Source organism: Thamnophis elegans, chromosome 6 (genome assembly GCF_009769535.1).
Source record: "Thamnophis elegans isolate rThaEle1 chromosome 6, rThaEle1.pri, whole genome shotgun sequence".
Classification (NCBI taxonomy): Eukaryota; Metazoa; Chordata; class Lepidosauria; order Squamata; family Colubridae; genus Thamnophis; species Thamnophis elegans.
The window spans coordinates 65,389,214-65,409,552 of NC_045546.1; the positions used below are offsets into that span (position 1 = coordinate 65,389,214).

General features: G+C 37.6%; 1 protein-coding gene across 1 annotated transcript in view; it reads left to right on the forward strand.

The window, feature by feature from the left end:
- Positions 1–20,095, forward strand: part of DMD (dystrophin) — a 1,161,901-nt gene extending 1,141,806 nt beyond the window's left edge. Inside the window, 2 exon segments of the mRNA XM_032219839.1 lie at positions 5,250–5,342; positions 18,573–20,095. Coding sequence (XP_032075730.1) covers positions 5,250–5,342; positions 18,573–18,670 — 191 coding nt within the window. The 3' untranslated portion in view covers positions 18,671–20,095.
- Positions 20,096–20,339: the final 244 nt, after the last annotated feature.

Consider the following 20,339-nt stretch of genomic DNA (forward strand, 5'->3'; position numbering starts at 1 on the left):
AGGGAGGCCGTGCTCCGTCTATTGTCATCCCGGCTGTTTGTCGACCATGACCGGCCTTTCGATTTTCGCTTCTATAACTGTTGCCGTTTCCGGCTTGCTTGCCTTTTGGCCACCCCTGCCCCTGCATCTGTCCTGTGGAACATCATTGGGGAGTGAGCCGAGACTTTGGATCCTATCCCCGGCCCCCCCTGGGATTCCCGTTTGTGCCCCTGCCTATTATTCTGCGTTTCCATCCTGGCAGAAAGAGAGGGCAGGGGGCGAATGAGGACGTGGGCAGGGAGTGTGGTGCTTACTTCCCTCCTACTGTTATTAACGTCCTGCCTACTCCAGACTTTTGGACCTTGCTCTCCCTGCCTGGAGAAGATTGGGACACTAGCTTGCCTCATCCATACTAGGACGATTTTGTACAATCTCAATTTTGCACTATTGCGCAATTTTTAAAATTGGTATGGTGAGTGTATGTGGTATGAGTGTGGTTGAATGAATGTGCCCACTTTTATTAACCTTATTACTGTATTTTGTGTTTTTAAATTGTTCTGTGGGGATTGTCTGGGAGTATGAATGGGTATGTTTGAGTGGGCTGGGACCACAACCTGGTACCTCCTGCACTGAGTGCACTCGCAGAAGTATTAGGGGGGCCCAGGTCCAGTCCCAGCCTTAGAATGTCTGGGTTAAATGGCCTGCCGAAGAATGCGGTAGCTATGGGGGTGGGGGTGGGGACCACGGGAGTGGGCCGGAACATTATGGTCATGATGGGGAGGGACAAGTATGGCGGGAACTTTAGGGCTAGCCATTACCGGGGAAGGAGGGTCCGCTACGTCACAGCGGTCCCGCCTTCCGGCCCTATTAGTTCCACTCCAAGGCCAGATGGTGTGAGTAGTCAGGGCCCTGGTCTCAGGCTGCTGTTGCTAAATGCCAGGTCTGTGGTTCACAAGGCTCCCCTCATCCGGGACCTAATATTAGACAAGGGAGCAGACCTGGCATGTATTACTGAAACCTGGCTGGCCCCGGAAGGAGGAGTCCCCCTCACTGAAATGTGCCCAGAGGGTTTTCAGGTGCTTCATCAGCCGCGACCCCAGAAAAGGGGTGGGGGAGTGGCTATTATTATCCGAGGGTCTTTAGTTCCTCGTAGGATCCCTGTTCCGGAGCTTGTCGGCTGTGAGTCCTTGCTGGTGAAGTTGGATCTTGGGGGTCAAGTGGGCTTGTTGCTAATGTACCTGCTTCCCAACAGCATTGCACTCTGATGGGGCGCAGGAGTTCATGGCTTCCATGACGGCCATGGACTTGACCCAAGTAATTCGGGGCCCGACTCAGTCAGCGGGTCACACACTTGACCTCATATTCCTCTCGGAGCAGTGGAGACGTGATCTAGATTTGAGGGGCACTGAGATCTTGCCCTTGTCATGGTCTGATCACTTCCTACTGAGGCTTGACTTTCGGAGACCAATCCCCCACTGTAGGGAGGAGGAACCAATTAGTTGGTTCCACCCCAGGCGCCTGATGGACCCTATGGGTTTTCAGACGGCGCTTGGTGTAATACCTGACTCTCTCATCCACAGTCCGATGGAGACCTTGGTTGCTGCTTGGAACACAGTGGTGGCAGGGGCTCTAAACCGGATAGCGCCTTTACGGCCTCTCTGAGGTAGCGGATCCAGGAGAGCTCCTTGGTTCACCGAGGAACTCCGGGAGATGAAGCGCCAAAAGAGACGTCTAGAGCACCGCTGGAGGGCCAGTAAGTCTGAATCAGACCGAGCACTGATGAGAGCCTATATCAGAGCCTATATCGTGGCAATACGGGCGGCGAAATGTGCACATTTTGCCGCTCTTATTGCGTCCGCTGAATCGCGCCCAACCACCTTGGTTAGAATAACCCGCTCCCTCTTGAAAGGGAGGGACGCGGATGACCCTTTACAAGGTAGAGCTGAAGAGTTTGTTCAGTTTCTAGCGGATAAAGTCGCTCGGATTTGGACAGACCTGGACTCCAATTGCTCAGAGCCAGCCAAGGTACCGGGGGAAGGTCTTGAGCAGAATTTATGGACTGAGTTTCAACTTGTCATGCCTGAGGAAGTGGACAAGGCCATGGGAGCGGTGAGTGCCTCCACTTGTATACTGGACCCGTGCCCCTTCTGGCTGGTCGCGAACAGCAGGGAGGTGACACGTGGCTGGATCCAGACGATAGTTAACACCTCTCTCCGGGAGGGATCCTTCCCGCCCCTTTTAAAGGCTGCGGTAGTGAGACCCCTCCTGAAGAAGTTGTCTTTGGATCCAGCCATCTTGAGTAACTATCGTCCAGTTTCCAACCTCCCCTTTGTTGGGAAGGTTGTTGAGAAAGTGGTGGCCTTTCAGCTCCGGCGGTCCTTGGATGAAACCGATTATCTGGATTCCTTTCAGTCTGGATTCAGGCCTGGCTACAGCACGGAAACTGCTTTGATCGCGCTGATCGATCTCTGGAGAGCCAGGGATGGGGGCCATACCTCCATCCTAGTGCTCCTTGACCTCTCAGCGGCCTTCGATACCATCGATCATGGTATCCTTCTGCGGCAGTTGCGGGAGGTAGGAGTGGGAGGCACCGTTCTTTGGTGGTTCTCCCCCTACCTCTCAGACAGGTCGCAGTCGGTGTTGGTTGGAGGGCAGAGGTCAACCCCTAGGCCCCTTAACTACGGGGTACTGCAGGGTTCGGTCCTGTCCCCCCTCCTATTCAATATCTACATGAAGCCGCTGGGTGAAATCATTCGGCGGCACAGGATAGAATACCACCAATATGCAGACGATACACAGTTGTATCTGTCCGCCCCGTGCCAACTCAGTGAAGCGGTTGAAGTGATGTGTCAGTGCCTGGAGGCTGTCAGGGTCTGGATGGGTATGAACAAGCTTGCACTCAATCCCGACAAGACCGAGTGGCTATTACTGTTCCCTCCCAAAGATTGGCCTTGTACTCCACCTCTCAGTCTGGGGGGTGAAATTATACGCCCCTCAGACAGGGTTCGCAATTTGGGAGTCGTCCTGGACCTGCAGCTGACTTTAGAACATCATTTGTCGGCTTGGCCAGGGGGGCATTTGCCCAGGTTCGCCTGGTGCACCAATTTTGACCCTACCTAGATCAGGAGGCCCTTAGAACACCTTGTGACCTCAAGACTGGACTACTGTAATGCGCTCTACATGGAGCTGCCTTTGAAGAGTATTCGGAGACTTCAGCTTGTCCAGAATGCAGCCGCACGAGCGATTGTGGGTGCACCTCGGTACACCCATGTCACACCTATCCTCCGCGAGCTGCACTGGCTGCCTGTTGGCCTCCAGACTCCCTTCAAGGTACTAGTTGTTACTTTTAAAGCCCTACATGGTATTGGACCTGGGTACTTGAGAGACCGCCTCTTGCCAATTACCTCCCTACGACCAATTAGATCCCAGAGATTAGGCCTCCTCCGAATTCCATCTGCTAGCCAGTGTCGACTAGCAACTCCCCGGGGGAGGGCCTTCTCTGTGGCTGCTCCGGCCCTCTGGAACGATCTCCCCATGGAGATCCAGACCCTCACCACCCTTTCGGCTTTCCGCAAAGTCACTAAGACCTGGCTGTTCCGGCAGGCCTGGGGCTGATGAGTTCCCAGCCCCCACTTGAATTATTGCGACTGTTATTGTGTTTTAATTTGCTTGTCTTTTTGTTTTCCTGTGTGTACTCCCCTTCCCCTCTGTTTGTTAGCCGCCCTGAGTCCCTCGGGAATAGGGCGGCATACAAATTTAATAAACATAAACATATTCTAACAGAATTGCCTGGGGGTAATTCAGACCTTCTTTGCATTGTTTTGAATTCACTTCCTTTCAATAAAAGTTTCCTTTTCAAATGCTAACGTTTCGAGAGTCCAATGCCTTCTTGAACAGAAGGGAGAGGCAGGACCTTACATGGAAGCTACTAATAACATAATAACCCAAAGATAGTTCCGTATACAATGCAGCTAGAAAGTTATTTACAGTCATAGCAACGCAATTCAACACATGGTTGAAATTTGTATGCTACTCATCTCCCAAACATTTTATCCCTCAAAGTTCAATGATAAATTCTGTTGCTATCTGAACACTGCATTTTGTGTCAGCATAGTTTGGACCAATAACGTCAATCCTGAGTTATCTCAGTGTTCCATTATCAATTAGGGTTCAATCATCAGCTTTGCTATCTGGAATTCTTTGAAGAATTCATAATTATGTAGAATTTTAGAAGACCTTAGAAGCAAACCATCTTAACAGATTCCCTGTCCCAGTGGACTGATTAGCAAGCCCTGTCCTATTTCTCTCTAGTAAATGGTTGGACCATAACAACAGGAGTAAAATTGAATTTTATATTATTTACAGTTTTTCTGTTTTCGCTCAAATACCACTTTCAGCATGGAAATTCATACTGCTATATTATGTCAGTGCCAGTGTGTTCATTATACTCTGTCATTCAATCATAAATCTGCTTTTGATCTTACTAAGTAAACAGAAGTATTAAGGATACTTATCTGCAGATCTCAAGAATAGTTTTGAAAGTTCACATAGATTATTATTAAACAGTGGAAGAAATGTATCAAGAAAAAGCATTGTCTGGTCCAACATTAGAATGCAAACAATTGAATCCAAGGCTCAACTTCAGAAGTATCCCAGTGAGGAAGGTACGATTGTAGTGGACCAGAATAACTGTACTTCTTCAACCTGGTGCCATCCTAATGATTACTACAGATTTCCACGGAATCCTGATGAATAGCATCTTGTAAGAATATGACTATTGATTCACTTGTTCATTATCTGCTAAAGTCTACAAAAATACCATCATTGATCACCTCAATTAGTTGGCACTTGGGTGCATTATGATACAATAATTCTATTGCTTTATTATTAGAGATATTTCACACAATATGTATCTTGCTTTAAAATAAAAAATGTCTTCCCCCCATACACACACACATAAAACCTTATGCAGGTGGTAATATAAAATCCACATTCTTCTCTTCTGAGAGCTTAAGAACATAATAGATTAAATATACTATTCTTAAACACATTTCTTTACTATTAAAAATATTACAGCTATGTTAGACACTGTTTTGTACCCCAAAAACCTACATAAATATGCTAGGAGTAATAATCAAGTTTTAATGCTACTTATTTGTAGCATATGAATTGGAATGGCTTTGTATATTCTAAACCAATTATTGTACACACTAGTAGATGAATGCTGTGGTAGAATAAATGAAGTATACTTCTGCTTTCCTTTTTATTAGGTGAGGAGGATCTACTAAGTCCCCCCCTGGCCACAAGCCCAGGGTTAGAAGAGGTCATGGAACAGCTTAACAATTCCTTCCCTAGTACAAGAGGTAAGGATAATTATTCAGTAGGACATGATACAAGTATGTTACAGACAGTGGATCTTTCTTTCAAACTGATATTATACTCAGAAATACATGTAAAAGATGCAAGCCTAAAAGAGAATATCACAACTTTACCTCCATAAATACTGTGATTAGCTAAAAATAATTATAAAATGTGTAGTGCAGTCTTTGTGTTCTTTTAATATTTTGCATTTAATAAATTTATGTATTGGTACAATAATAAATTAATACATGAATTGCATAATGCAAAAGTTAAAATATATTACTTATATATTTGGTAAAAAGGAAGTTGCTGTTTGAAAGATTAAAAAATTCCAACCACTCTGTATTTAGCTGAAGCTAGTAGTTTCAATAAATAACAGTTGCTCCATTTCATGTTTTTCTGTCACATCAATATGACTACTCCATGAATAAAATGATTGCTATATAGTATACAAATATATACATACATATAATACACAATTTTTGTCAACATATTCTTTATTGTGCAGCTCAGAGCATATTCATAGTGACTGCCACTACTTTTCAGCTTTATGATAACTCACAGTTCTCAAAGCAAAAGGTTTGATATTTGAAAATAAAAATACTAAATACCAGTGTAGTGGTTTATGAACATTTTAAGCTGATAGGTTAGAGCAAACTATTTTATATTTTAAGACAGTTTGTTTAGCTTATGGGACTTCTTGGGTATATTCAATATGGATCTTCCTCATAAATATTAATTTGAAAGAGGTGTGTGTGGCCTGAATCTCAGCAACAGGACATGTTCTCTAGGGGGCTCTCTGAAGAACCGTCAGATTCCCTGCTGTTTGAGGGGGTGTTTAACCATAGCTGCCTTGGGAATGCAGTGAAGAGGGGAAGCACAAGTGGATGTGGTAGGGGAACCCCCACCCAACTCCCACAAAACACCTGCAATTTGCTTCTGGACCCAAAGCAGGAAAAGCAGCCATTATGACCTTCTACGCTGAGCAGTTTGGAAAAACAGTGAAGTGCTTCATCTGGGTGAGATAACAAGATTGCTTGAAAGTACAACATTCTTGTAATTAACTTTAACCTCTGGTTGAAATTTTTTTTAAAGAAAGAGTGGCAAGAGATAATGGGGGCAATTGGCATTAGAAAGCTCTTCTACCCACGGATCAGCAGCGAACAGACAGATGAAGCCATTAGTAAATGAAAAGGAACAATAGAACTGTTTAACTGTTTAAGGGCTAGAAAGCAAATTGGAATCCTGACACACTCTGCGCTTTTGTTCTTTTCTAGTAACTTTTGACAATCTCTTGAGATTTGCTTTCGATTTGCAGTGAAGCTGTGAATTTAAAGATTTAAATTTAAAGGATAAATACGATGAATTATTTGTTTGCATTGCCATTTAGTGGTAAATCAAAGTTGACTGAACGAAGTTGACTGAAAAAGATAAAAGGAAGCTGGCTAAGAAGAATTGACCTTGACTTTTTCTTGATAATACTGAACTGATGATAAAGTCTCTAGAAGAAAGAAATTAAGACCAGCTGTGTAAACACAGTGTTGCACTCTTGCTACATTTCAATGGATTGCTGAGAATACCGTTCGGACAGTGCGGGGTTTTTTTTCTTTACTGGAAAAAGAAACTTGGATAAATCAGACAACCCATACTAAAGGTTTTTTTCTCCCACTTGTCTACTTTGGTCCTTTTTTCTATGCAAATTTTTATCCTTTTTCTTTCCTTTTTTTCCTCCATCTATCTATCTATCTATCTATCTATCTATCTATCTATCTATCTATCTATCTATCTATCTCTATCTCTTGTATTTTTGCAATGAAATGTGGATTACCATTGTGGAATTAATTTTGGGGCTTTTTGTTTGTTTGTTTGTTGGGGTGAGTGCTTTTTCACCAATTCCTTTTTCTCTTGTTTCCTTTTTTTCTTTTTTTACTAAACATTGGCATCATAAAGCAAATGGATTAAGGTAGCAAGAACCTGAAGATTGGGTCCAAAAACAGGGGTTGGTGGGTTTTTTTGTTTTTTTTTTGAGGTTGATCTTGGTGCTCAAGCACTGCTGTAGACAACGTCAGGATTACAATCAATCTATTAATTCACTCTTTGGATTATAAAATTTGATTATAACTCAAACACAACACTGTCAGAATCAAATACCAAGATGAAGAAAATAACATCATACGCATCTGCAACAGATACATCGCCCGGTTCAGCAACACAGAAAGTAACAGGTATAACAACACGACAAGATAAAGATACCTTGGAGTTAAAAAGTATGTTGCAAGCCATACACACAGATTTTATGGATCTTAAGGAGCAAGTAAACAAAGTAGAAGAGAACCTGGGCAAGGTGGAAAATGAAGTGAAAGAAGTCAAGGAAATGATGGGGGGAAACGAACAGAGATTGCAGAAGGTGGAAAAAAGCAGAAATAACAGAGAAAAAAGTGGAGGAGATGGATTATAGATTGCTAGCAATTGATAAAAAGCAAGATGAATCCATCATATTTTGGGAAATGGAACGCTCCGATTCTACCTAAGATTTCAGAACATTGAAGTGGACAAAGGAGAGAATTTAGCAGAAAAGATTTCATAAATTCTCTCAGGGATCACAGAAATGAGTAAGGAATATATTTTAGATGGAATGGACGAGACATTTAGAGTACATACAAGATATGCAATGAGAAACAACTTGCCCAGAGAGGTACATGTAAGATTTGTTTTTTAAAAACTCTAAAAAATGAAATATTGCAAGCAGCAAAAAGTACCACAATTAAATACAGGTCTAGAGAGATAGTGGTATTGAAGCAAATTCCAAGGAAGGTCAGAGAAATAAGAAAAGAATACCACTTCCTGAGTAAGAATCTGATTAAGAAAGGGGTGAGTTTTAGATGGTTGGCTCCAGAAGGGATTTTGGTAAACTGGCAAGAACAAAAGTACAGATTAGATACACTAGAGAAAGCAGAACTTTTTTATGAACAACTTATAGTAGCACAGGAGGGAATGCTGGTAAGAGAAGAGGGAGGAGCCAAATGCTGGGAAGCTAAGGTAAAAGAGCAAGAGAAGATGGAGAAAGAACAGGAAGAGAAAACGCTAAGAGAAGGAGAAAAGAGCAGAGGGAGCTAAGAACAACTAGATCAACTAAACCTATAAATCAATGACATGGAGGAAGAAATAAAAGTAGTCTCAATAAATATAAATGAACTAAACTCGGCAATAAAAAGAAAAAGAATATTTAACAAATTAGAGAAATTGAAACTGGACATTATAAGCTTACAAGAAGTACATATTAAAAAGAAACACAGGAAATTTTTGTAACAGGTAAAACTAGGTAACTTATACACAACTCTGGCTGACCAAAGTAAAAAGGGAATAGTACTATACATCAGAAAGACAATTCAATCAAATATAATTTTTGAAGATGGGGAGGGGAGAATACTGATGGTAGAGATAATGATGAATTTGAGAAAGATATTATTAGTGGCAATATATGCTCCAAATGATAAACAAGAAGAATTTTTTGGAAAACTACACAAAAATATAATACAATATGAATATGAAGATGTATGTACAGTACGCTAGGAGACTTCAGTACAATTGTAAATAATGGAATAGACCATAAATCCACAAAGATGAACAAGAAGCCAAGAAAAACCCTACCCAAAACATTTTTCATGATGGCAGAAGTATTAAATTTGCAAGATGTTTGGAGAACAAGACACCCGAAAGAAAGATAATATACTTTCTACTCAAACAGACACTTATCTTTGTCAAGAATAGATATGATTTGGATGTCAACAGAGTTAATACTCAAAACATTCAAGATAGACATAGACATAACCATATGGGCTGATCATAATCCAATAATGATGACTTGGAAGGGACAGAGGAAAAAGGGGAGATGGACTTTAAATGCAAGAGTATTGAATAAAAAAAGTTTCCAGCAATATATGGAAAAAGAACCGACGTATTTCTTCCAGGAAAATAGAAAGGAAGACACATCATTACAGAATGTATGGGACACCTGTAAAGCATATATTAGAGACCTCACAATGACATACTTAGGGAAAAAGAATAGGCAGAACAGACAAAATCAAAACAAATTGGAATTAGAATATAAAAGTTTGGAGAGGGAGATGCAGAAAAACCCACAAAACAAAAAAATAAAAAATATCTTGGAACTGCAAAAACATAAACTGAACCTGATAAAAAAATGAAGATCTGGCAAACAAAACAAAATCTGCAAAACAAAACTTTTTTGAAAATGCAAATAAAAAAAGCTGATAAGCCAATTGGTGGATGAAGAAAGGAATCTATAACATTCAAATGGAGAAAAAAAAAATTGAGAACTATTACAACAAGTTGTATCAACATGAGAGGGTACCAGAAGGGAAAATAAGACAATTCTTAGAGAAAACTAGAATAACTAAAATCCCAGAAAAATTTAAGAAGGCACTAGAATTAACAATTACAATAGAAGGCATCAAAAGGCAGAAGAAAGGGAAAACATCAGGACCAGATGGACTACCGGCAGAACTGTATCAAACACTACAAGAAGTATTAAGCAATGTAATGTTGGAACTATTTAATCACTTACTAAGGGAGGCAAAGATACCAGAAACATGGACAGAGGCATATATAACGCTTTTACCAAAAGAAGAGTCACATCTACAAGTAAAAAACTACAGATCTATCTCACTATTAAATGTGGACTGTAAAATTTTTGCATCAATAATGGCAGAAAGAATGAAGAGACTTTTAAATGAATTTAACACATAGACCAAAATGAATTTCTCCCTAAGAAACAGATCAGAGGCAATATGCGAACTGTATTGAATACGCTAGAGTATTACGAAGCTCACCCAGAGAAACAAATGGCATTGTTATTTTTGGATGCACAAAAGGCCTTTGATAATGTGAACTGGCAATTTATGATAATGCAATTTCAAATGATGGGATTTGGTGAGGGATTCACAAATATGATCAAAATGATATACAATATCCAATCAGCAAAGGTAAAGGTGAGATGACAGGAAAGATAGAGATCACGAAGGGAACTAGACAAGGATGTTCACCATCGCCATTATTATTTATACTGACACTAGAGATTTTGAATAGAGAAATACAACAAAATAAAGAGGTTAAAAAAATAAGGGCCAAGAAAGAAGAATACTAATTACAAGCATTTGCAGATTATTTGGTGTTTATTATGGAAGATCCAATAGAATAAGGCCAAAGCTAGTTAAAATAATAGAAGAATATGGAGAAGTAGCGGGCTTGAAGATTAATAAAGATAAAATTAAAATTCTGGTGAAAAATATGACAGAAAAACAGAAAAGAGAATTGATGGGGAAACTGGACATACAGGTGGTGAAAAAAGTGAAATATTTGGGTATTCAATTGACATCAAGGTGTGTAAGACTAAGGGAGGATAACTATTATAGGATGAGAAAATAAATAGAAATAGATCTGGAAAGATGGAAAAACTTACAACTATCATTGATGGGAAGAATAGCAGTAGTAAGGATGAATATACTACCAAGTCTGCTATATCTATTCCAAACAATACCGATAACATTAGAGAAAAATATTTTGAAAGTATGAATAAAATAGTGAGGCAATATATATGGCAGGGGGGGGGAGCAAGAATTAATATAAAAATGTTGCAAGATGCAAGAGTTCGAGGTGGAATTTGGTTTACCAAACTGAGAATTATATTGGATGAAAGAATGGATCTTACTGAGTAACACAAGATTATTGACATTGGAAGGTCATGATTTGCAACTAGGTTGGCATGCTTTTTTGTGGTATGGTAAAAGTAAGGTACGTGGCTATTTTCAAAGACATTATGTAAGGAATGGATTGTTAACAATATGGGAAAGAGTGAAAGGGAAACACTATTTAGATATACCAGTGTGGCTTTCAACAATGGAAGCATTGACACATCCAAATATTATAGTATGAAAAAATATCATTAGATACAAAGATATTTTAACAGAAAGGGGGGAACTAAAACAAAAACAAGAATTAGAAAAACAAGGGATTAATATAGGATAATTTTCATAATTGCAAATACAATCAAGATATGGAAAAGATTAAAGGGAATACAGTTTTAACTGAGGAAGTTCGGAGCTGGATAAGATACTTATGGGAACAGAAGAAAAAATAATTAAGAAACTATATAGCTACCTACTTAGAATTAGGTTAGAAGAAGAAGTGGTTAAAGATACAATGATAATTTGGGTAAGGAATTTTGGTCACACGATTGAGTTAGAAAAGTGGCAACAACTATGGGAAAGGAACTATAAATTAATCATTTCAACAGCTTACAAAGAAAACTTATACAAAATGTTTTATAGATGGCACATATCACCGGAAAAATTAACAAAGATGTTTCAAGATAAATCAGCAAAATATTGAAAATGTCAACAAGCAATAGGTTCCTATTAATATATGTGGTGGACATGTACAGAAGTAAGGAAATATTGGACTAATATAAGAGTATGGTTAAAGAAAATGTTACAACAAGAAATAGAATTTAGACCAGAGATATTTTTACTAGGTATTATCCCAGAGAAATTTAAGAAAGAGGATAGCTATTTGATTACACATGTAACTACAGCAGCAAGAATCGTATTTGCCCAAAATTGGAAATAAATAAGCTACCAAACAGATGAAGAAATAATTAAAAAAGATATTAGATTGTGCAGAGATGAATAGGTTGACAATGAAAATAAAGGATAAAAAGGAATCGTACTTCAAGACATGGGGAAGATTTTATGATTGGCTAGAGAAAGGAAATTAGAAAAGAAAGTAGGGAGAAGATATAGAACCCAGACGATGCACTGTTAAATGGAAAAGGTGGGGAGGAAGGGGAAAACAGAAAAGAAAATATTAAATATATAAGTATATATACAAGAGCGAGACACAAAGCGCGGGGGTGAAATATAGTTAGGATAGATTAGTGAAGGTAAGGGAATAAGAAATGATATTAAATTATATTTGGGTTTGCAGAAATATCATCCCAAGGAAATATAAACTGAGACCTAAAAGAGACACCTACAATAATAGAAAAGAAAGGGAGAGAGGAGAGAATGAAAGGAAGATGGGGGAAAGAAGAAAGATGTAAGGAGAGGAGGATGGAAGGGAGAGGAAGAGAAGGAAAGAGGGTAGGGAGGGGAAGAGAAAGAATAGGAGTAGGAGAAAAAGAAGGGAAGGGAAGAAGGAAGGGGAAGGAGAGGAGGAAGGGAGGAAGTAGAGAAGGGAGGGAGGGAGAAAAGAAAGGGAAAAAACAGGAAAAAGGGATGGTAAACAAAGCAACCCAAACTCTATATTATAACCTATTAAATGAAATAACAATGAATAAGAATGATAAATGTAAAGAAGAATAACCATTATGTGAGTGTATACTTAAAATGGTATATAAGAGAATAAAAAATAAAAAATATTAATTTGAAAGTATGTTTTTATTGTTATAAGTTATAGGCACAATTTATATTATGGTAAACTGGGATGAATTTGCCATATATTGGCCCTATTCCAAAGTAATTTCAAAATAAATGGCATTATTTAACCAGGCATATATTGCCCAATGATTATAATAATTCTCTTTAATTAAATTTGGAGTTCAGTAGAAGCTGAGTATTCCCTTATGCCTTTTTAATGAAATAGGTACTTGCATTCTCAGGAAAAAAAAATGGATTAATTGAACATCTTGTGATCTTTATAAACACTTGCAATTTATACATTTACATTTTATATATTATTTTTCCAAAATTATTTAAAATAACTTACGTAATTTTGTCCTTATATTTTTCACTGTGTCTTTTTAGTACAAAATAAAATATAATATATATTTGTGGTTTTAAAAAGGTAGTTAGGGATAAAATTGATAGAAAGTCAACATTTCCATCATAAATCAGATTAGAACCAATGTACAGATGTCAGAAAGGTTGGCAGTTCAAATCCCTAGTGCCACGTAACAGTGAGCTCCCATTATTTTTCCCAGCTTCTGCCAACCTAGCCATTTGAAAGCACGTAAAAATGCAAGTAGAAAAATAGGAACCACCTTTAGTGGGAAGGTAACAGCATTCCATACGCCTTTGGTGTTTAGTCATGCTGGCCACATGACCACGGAGACGTCTTTGGACAGCACTGGCTCTTCAGCTTTGAAGTGGAGATGAGCACTGCCTCCTAGAGTCAAGAACGACTAGCACTTGTATATGAGGGGAACTTTTACTTTTACCTTTTACAGGTGTTAAACCAAATATTCATTTTCCATTGCTTGAATTTGTTGTTTTGTTTGGATTTGTTGTTTTGTTGATTAAAAGGTCATGGATATAAATTCCAGAGATGAAAATATTTAATTGAATGTTGGACAATAAAATTCTTTAGTTGAAATATATAACAATATTTTTGTTTCTTCCCTTTCTTCACACAATAAATTTATTGTGTACCAGGGATTAATACTTTTTAGGATTGTAAGTAATTAAATATTTTAGCATAAAAGTTGACTTTTAAATTCAAACATCTGGCAAAATACACTTAGAAAACACAATGTATTTTTCAAAGTTGTACAGGATCCATTGATGGTATTGAAATTACATTGCTTTTTCCCAAATTAATGTCCTTTTTCAAAACTGATCTAAATATGTGTATATCCATATCCTTATTTTAAAGGCTGATAGTGAAGGAAATGTGTGTATGTGAGGTTTACTTAAAAACAAAATTGTGTGGATTTAAATACTTTGCAGCCTTTTTCAAAAACTATTGTTTTAACTCTATGTTTGTAATGATAATTGATATATTTTATGTTTGTGTGTTTTTTTTTTTCATTTTCTTTTTCATACATCTAATATAAAGGAAGAAATGGCTCTGGAAAGCCAATGAGTGAGGTTAGTGCATATAATGCCCACTGCAAGAGCTTCTCACTGCTTCGTTCTCCTTTTTTTGGAGGGTGTGTGTGGCACTTGTGGCACAGCATGTGTGTTTTTCAGTACTTGTTACAGATATACTGTAATATGTAATACTTCTCAACTATCAATGGATATCAAACTACTAGAAATTGAAGAAATGCATATTTTTTTCATTAGGCTACCTCCAAAAATGGAAAGAGCAGGGGTAAAATCCTACCGGTTCGGACCGGTTTGGGAGAACCGGTAGTGTACACTTGGCCTGGGTTGCTGAACCAGTAGCGATTGCTGGCTGGCCACGCCTCCGAACCAGTTCCCCGGTCGCCACTCACTCACCTTGCCCAGTCTCTGCTTTCCACCGTCCCAGCCTGCCTTCCCTACTCCTTTCCCCATGGCCCGCAGCCCTGTCATGCTTGCCTGCCTTCCACGCAGCCTTCCCAGTGTCCCCCTGGCCAGCTTGCGAAGGCAGGAAAGCATGTCAGGGCCGCCTGGCTGCAGGGAACAGAGCTAGCAGCTTACTCCCTTCCCCGCAGCCCTGCTGTGCTTGCCTACCTTCGCTATCCATGATCCCAGCCCAGGAGAGTATTTTGCTGGTGCACACTCTCACGCGAAAGAGATGAGAGCAAGAAAGGGGAAGAAAAAGAGAAAGATAGAGAAATGAGAAAATGATGGAGAGAGAGAATGGAAGGGAAAAGAGAGGAAAACAGATCAAAGAGAGAGAAGGGGGAAAAGAGGGGAGAAATTAAAGAGCTGGAGGGAGAGAATGAGAGAGGGAAAAGAGAAGAAAACAAATCAGAGAGAGGGAAGGGGAGAGAGAAATGAAAGAGCTGGAGGGAGAGAAAAGAGGGAAACAAATCAGAGAGAGAGAGAAGAGACAGAGAGAAATGAAAGAAAGCTGGAGGGACAGAATGAGAGAGAGGGAAATAAATCAAAAAGAGAGAAGGGGAGAGAGAAATGAAAGCACTGGAGGGAGAAAATGAGAGAGAGGGAAAAGAGAAGGAAACAGAGAAGGGGAGAGGAAGGAAGGGAAAGAAAGAAAGAAAGGGAAGGGAGAGAGAGAAAGAAAAGAGCGACAAAGAAAGAAAAAGAAAGAAGGGAGAGAGACAAGAAAGAAAGATAGATAGAAAGAGAACATGACTACAATTGAACCCAAAATTTTGATTGCTAAGCAAGAGCGTTGTTAAGTGAGTTTCACCACATTTTACAAATTGGCCACGCCCACAGAACAGGAAGGGAAAAACTTTGGATTTCACCAATGGGGCAGAGGAATATAAAAGAGAAATTTTCTATAAAATTGTTCAAATAAAACTTTCATAGTTAATCATAACTTGATTTGCATTTTGAGACTATAGCAGGTTTCTACCGTATACAATTATTTGGAACATATATGTTCCAAATAGTTATATAGAATTATTTAGTTATGTTCAAGGATTGAGAGGTATAAACAGCAAAATGTTAAAGCTTGCAAGTTAATGTTTGTGCCAGCTAAATTGTCACTAATACCCACAGACTAAACTGTGTCATGTTAAAGTATGTGTAAAAACTCAGCTGATTTAACTGTAACAAAAGCAAATTTTAATCTGGTAAGAATGAAGGTTTATTATTACAGTCAAGGACTAGTTCATAAAGAAAAGATGTAAATGGAAGCATGTTTTGCATTTTGTTGAATAGCCCACTATAAATCTTGCTTGTTTTTCAATCTAAATATTTCATAGCTACTGTATGAAAAATCATAGGAATTTCAATGATTAGATGTAAGGTCATAGCATTCTTGTTACTAAAATAGTTTACTGAAGGCATCTGAATATTTTCCACCAAATTCGATATTTAAAACGTGTAGTTTAATAAAAGGAAAGTAAAAAAATGTTAATGTGTCACAATACAACATAATAGAGAACTGCAATAGCCTTGTATCTAAACGTAATCAAGCTCATTCTTATATAAGAATCTGTCTCCTATTTAAAGAATCGATGGAATTTGAGGCAGAAATGCGGTTGTAGGCAAAAAAACTGTAGGTTTTGAAAAGCGATTAATATATATTAAGTATATATTATATTAATGGACAAATTCCAGAGAATACAATTAAAATACTATCACAAACTAATAATTAAAGAATATTTAAATAAATTATAATTTGTCTACATTTACAAAACATTTAATAATTCTTTATAATAGAAAATATCACAGTACTATAATACATTGTTGCAATGAAAATGGAAATTAACAATTTCTTGAATTTATTTTTAAAAGGGATTGAAAATATTTTTGTATCATTCAAATTGCAGGTGCTTTAAAGTCACATTAACATTCATTTGATTTATACCTCACCTGTTATTCAAGATAACCTAGCAGCATGAATTTTCTTTGAAGACAAAGCATCTTTGGGACAACCAAGACCTGGATGATTGTGAATTTCCATAAACATTTAGAACTGTATTTTCCCCAAACTAAACTTAAACCCTATAGAGGTGGTGGACCAGGTGGGTTGCTTCTGGTTCAGCCCGGATCAGGTGAACCGGTAGTGGCAGCGGCCGGAAGCTCCGCCCATCCACCCACCCAGATGCTTCTACACATGCATGAGCAAATCAGTAGTAAAAAAAAAATGGAAACCCACCACTATACTGGACCTGAAAAGATGAGTTGCCCTTCCATAAGGGCAATCAGGGCAAACCAATTAACTTTATTAAAAGATCATTGGGTTTGCACAGAAACTTTCTTGTAAATCTAATACTAACTGATTCCAATGAATCATGCTTAGATTCCAACCACTACTTTAGTCAAAATTCCCATGAAGTAGAGCATCCTGACAAAAGTCCATAGAGTTAAAGTTTCATGAGTAAATTATCAGTTCTAAGTAAAGCACAACAGATTCAAAATGATTACCTGAAAATCTGAAGAAAGCAGTTTCAACACTATCTATCATGTGGACACATAAACTGACTGCATTTAAGGGTGTTTTCATAAGGGCAACATTTGTATACACATTTAAATCATTTGACTTGTAAGGACTACATTTTCTGTATGAACATATTAGGAGGTGGATAGACTTCCCTCTTTAGAATGAATAGATAATGAACAGAGGCAGAGGAATTTCAATTGGACCATCCTAACTTCAGAATGTACATCTGAAGTCACATGAAAATGTATTTGTCCCAAACATGTAATTTACATTATTGTTTATATGGTTATGTATGTATGTTGCATAATTGTTTTGTTTGCCATATCTTCTAATTTTGTATTACTCTAAATATCGTATGAATCATTTCAGATTAAAAACTATATCAGTACAATTGCAATTTCAATGCCACAGGGTCCCGTTTCCCCACAGCAGTTTCCAGGACATACAGTCATGGAGATAAGATAGGCTCCCTGTCAGTTTTTCACACTTAGTTTTTGATAACAAAACATCCTCAAACATTTGTTTACCTTGAATCCAAAGGGCAAAATTCCTGCCACATCCTAAACATGGGAAAGTATTTAGATTGTGCCTTAGATGCAAGAAAGAGAAATTAGAAAAAATAAAAAGGTATGTATCATCTTGTAGGTTTATATGTAGCAGGCAGAGTTTTGTTCATGTAAATCACTGTTTCTAGAATATTAGACTTGCCTATCCATAAATAAAGTATGTAATTGGTATAGCAAACAGGCAGAATAGAATTAAACTAATCCACTATTAGAAAATTCACTGTGCTCATAAATTACTTCTTAAATTTAGTGTACTCTCATAATCAAGGCTGTTTCTTAGAAACTGCTATAATTTGAGGACAGTAATTTAAAATCTTACTGGAACAACGGAAAAGAATTGCTAAAAAAGATATGGTGGACAACTATTAGTCATGCTGAACATCTTAACCATACTCTGGATTCATCAAGCAAGGGAGTTATTTCAGCCAACACAGAAAAAAATTAGGAACACTGGGTTTTCCTGCCCATAGCCCACAATTGTGTCAGTCTTTATACACCAAGGACAGTAGAATATTTGTATAGCATTTCATATGGGTATGCTTTTAATTAAAAATCCCCCTCCAAATGTAAAAAAAGAAATTGACTAGGAATGAGGGGAAAAATAAGGGAACCCAACCTCTTCGCAGAAAATGTAAAACATAATTAATACTAGCTATACTAATTGCTTTAGACTTTCCTTGAGAAATGGTTAACTTTCAACATATGTTTAGAGTTCATTGCAAAAAAAGATGAATTGAGTGGCTATGATACTATTAGGCAAGCTCCTTGCTTTTCTTCTTTCCCCCTCTCTCCAACACTATTCTTTAATGACGCATGGAAATAAAATAATTATTCCTCTCTCTCTCTCTCTCTCTTTTTTTACAGGCAACAATGTAGTTAGCCTTTTCCACATGGCAGATGACTTGGGCCAAGCAATGGAAACCTTAGTGACAGTGATGACTGACAACAAATTAGTAGAATAACAAGTTCTATTTTACAACTTCAAGCATATCCTGCATGGTTTTTATAATATTCATATGACAGAGGATTAGACTATAAGAGTTTACATGAAAACAAATCTATATTTTTGTGAAGGATAGTGGTACAATACTGTAGATTTCAGTAGTTTCTTAGTCTGTTGTTGTTTTGTTAACAATGGCAGGTTTTACACATCTATGCAATTGTACAAAACAAAGAAAACTACATGTAAAATTTTGACAGCTAATAACTTGCCATTTCTTTATATGGACACATTTTGGGTTGTTTAAAAAGAATTTATAGCTGTTATAAAGAAAGATTGTAAAAAAGGTGTGCTTTATAAAAATGTTTATATAAATCCCTATAAAAACAAAGAAAAAAATGAGGCAGTGCATTTGTTTAGCATCACTTCAACTTGGTAATTATACCCAACAGATATTCATGTTCTGTGTTCTTTTCCTTAAAATCAAACAGAATTTCTGCAACACCAAACAGCCTACATTCTTCTAGTATCTGACTAACTCTTGCTTTAAAATTATTTTCTAAAACTTCCAGTTGAGATAGCTTTCCAGATCCTGAGCAAGTCTTACTAGAACTATCCAGCTAGTTGGCAATAATATGAAAGAGCACACATCATGACAAATATCAGAATTTGCAAAAATAAGATAAATTGGACTCATATTCTAAGCTTTTATTCCTCTATACTTCGGATCTGAATGTTAAAAGTAAACACAAAATAGAAATTGCCTTATTGAATAATACCAGTGGACTTATGTGTCCTTATCCTGCCTCCAGCACTGGCCAGCACCTTAATGTTTCTAAATAAAAATATGATTTGCTTTTCATGCCCTGTGATGCCACTTTTTATCAGATATTCTGCATCTGTGTGTGTACTGGAATGAAGATTTGACTATAGATACCAGTTTGTGATCTGTTTAATCTTTAGATTATTCATATTATTATTTAATATTTCATGTTGTAGAGAAGTATTGAGTATTGAAAATTGCCTAAATTCTTTAAAACACACCAAAGCACTAGTTTTTATCTTGTAATGAATTCCAAGGAGCCACACCAGTTCCACACCAACATTAATAAAACTGAATAGTGTGGCACATGGTAAACATCAACTCTATCAGTTGCTTAAAGTAGCCACAGTGCTTCGTGAGAAGCTGGTTGTCCAAATGAAACCCAGCAATCCTACTCTACAAGTAATGCTGCACAATTAACAATGACTCAGGAGAGGGATGATAAAAAACAGATGTTAGAAAACAGTCCCTCAGGTTACTATTATAAAATGTTGAGGTACTATTAACAAAAGCTTCATTTCTTTTTTTTCCCCCACCAGCCTTTAATTCCATTGTCTAAAGACAGATTTTTACCATCTAATAAACTTAATACTTTGCAAATGTTAAATCTGTTACCACTGTATGGTATAATTAAAACACAGGAGAAAGATATATTTTATTTTTTAATGCTAGTAAGCATTCACATGGGTAGGCATGGTATTTCTACTCACTTTCGTTTTGTGGTGTTCCTGACAATTGTGTAGAGAAGGTATTCATTGTCAACTACTTATCCATTGTGTAAACTGGTGTTCTTTTAATACCAATATAAAACAATTAAAATTTAGTAACTTGCAAAGAAAGTCCTACATTTTCATGCTTTTTTAAAGAC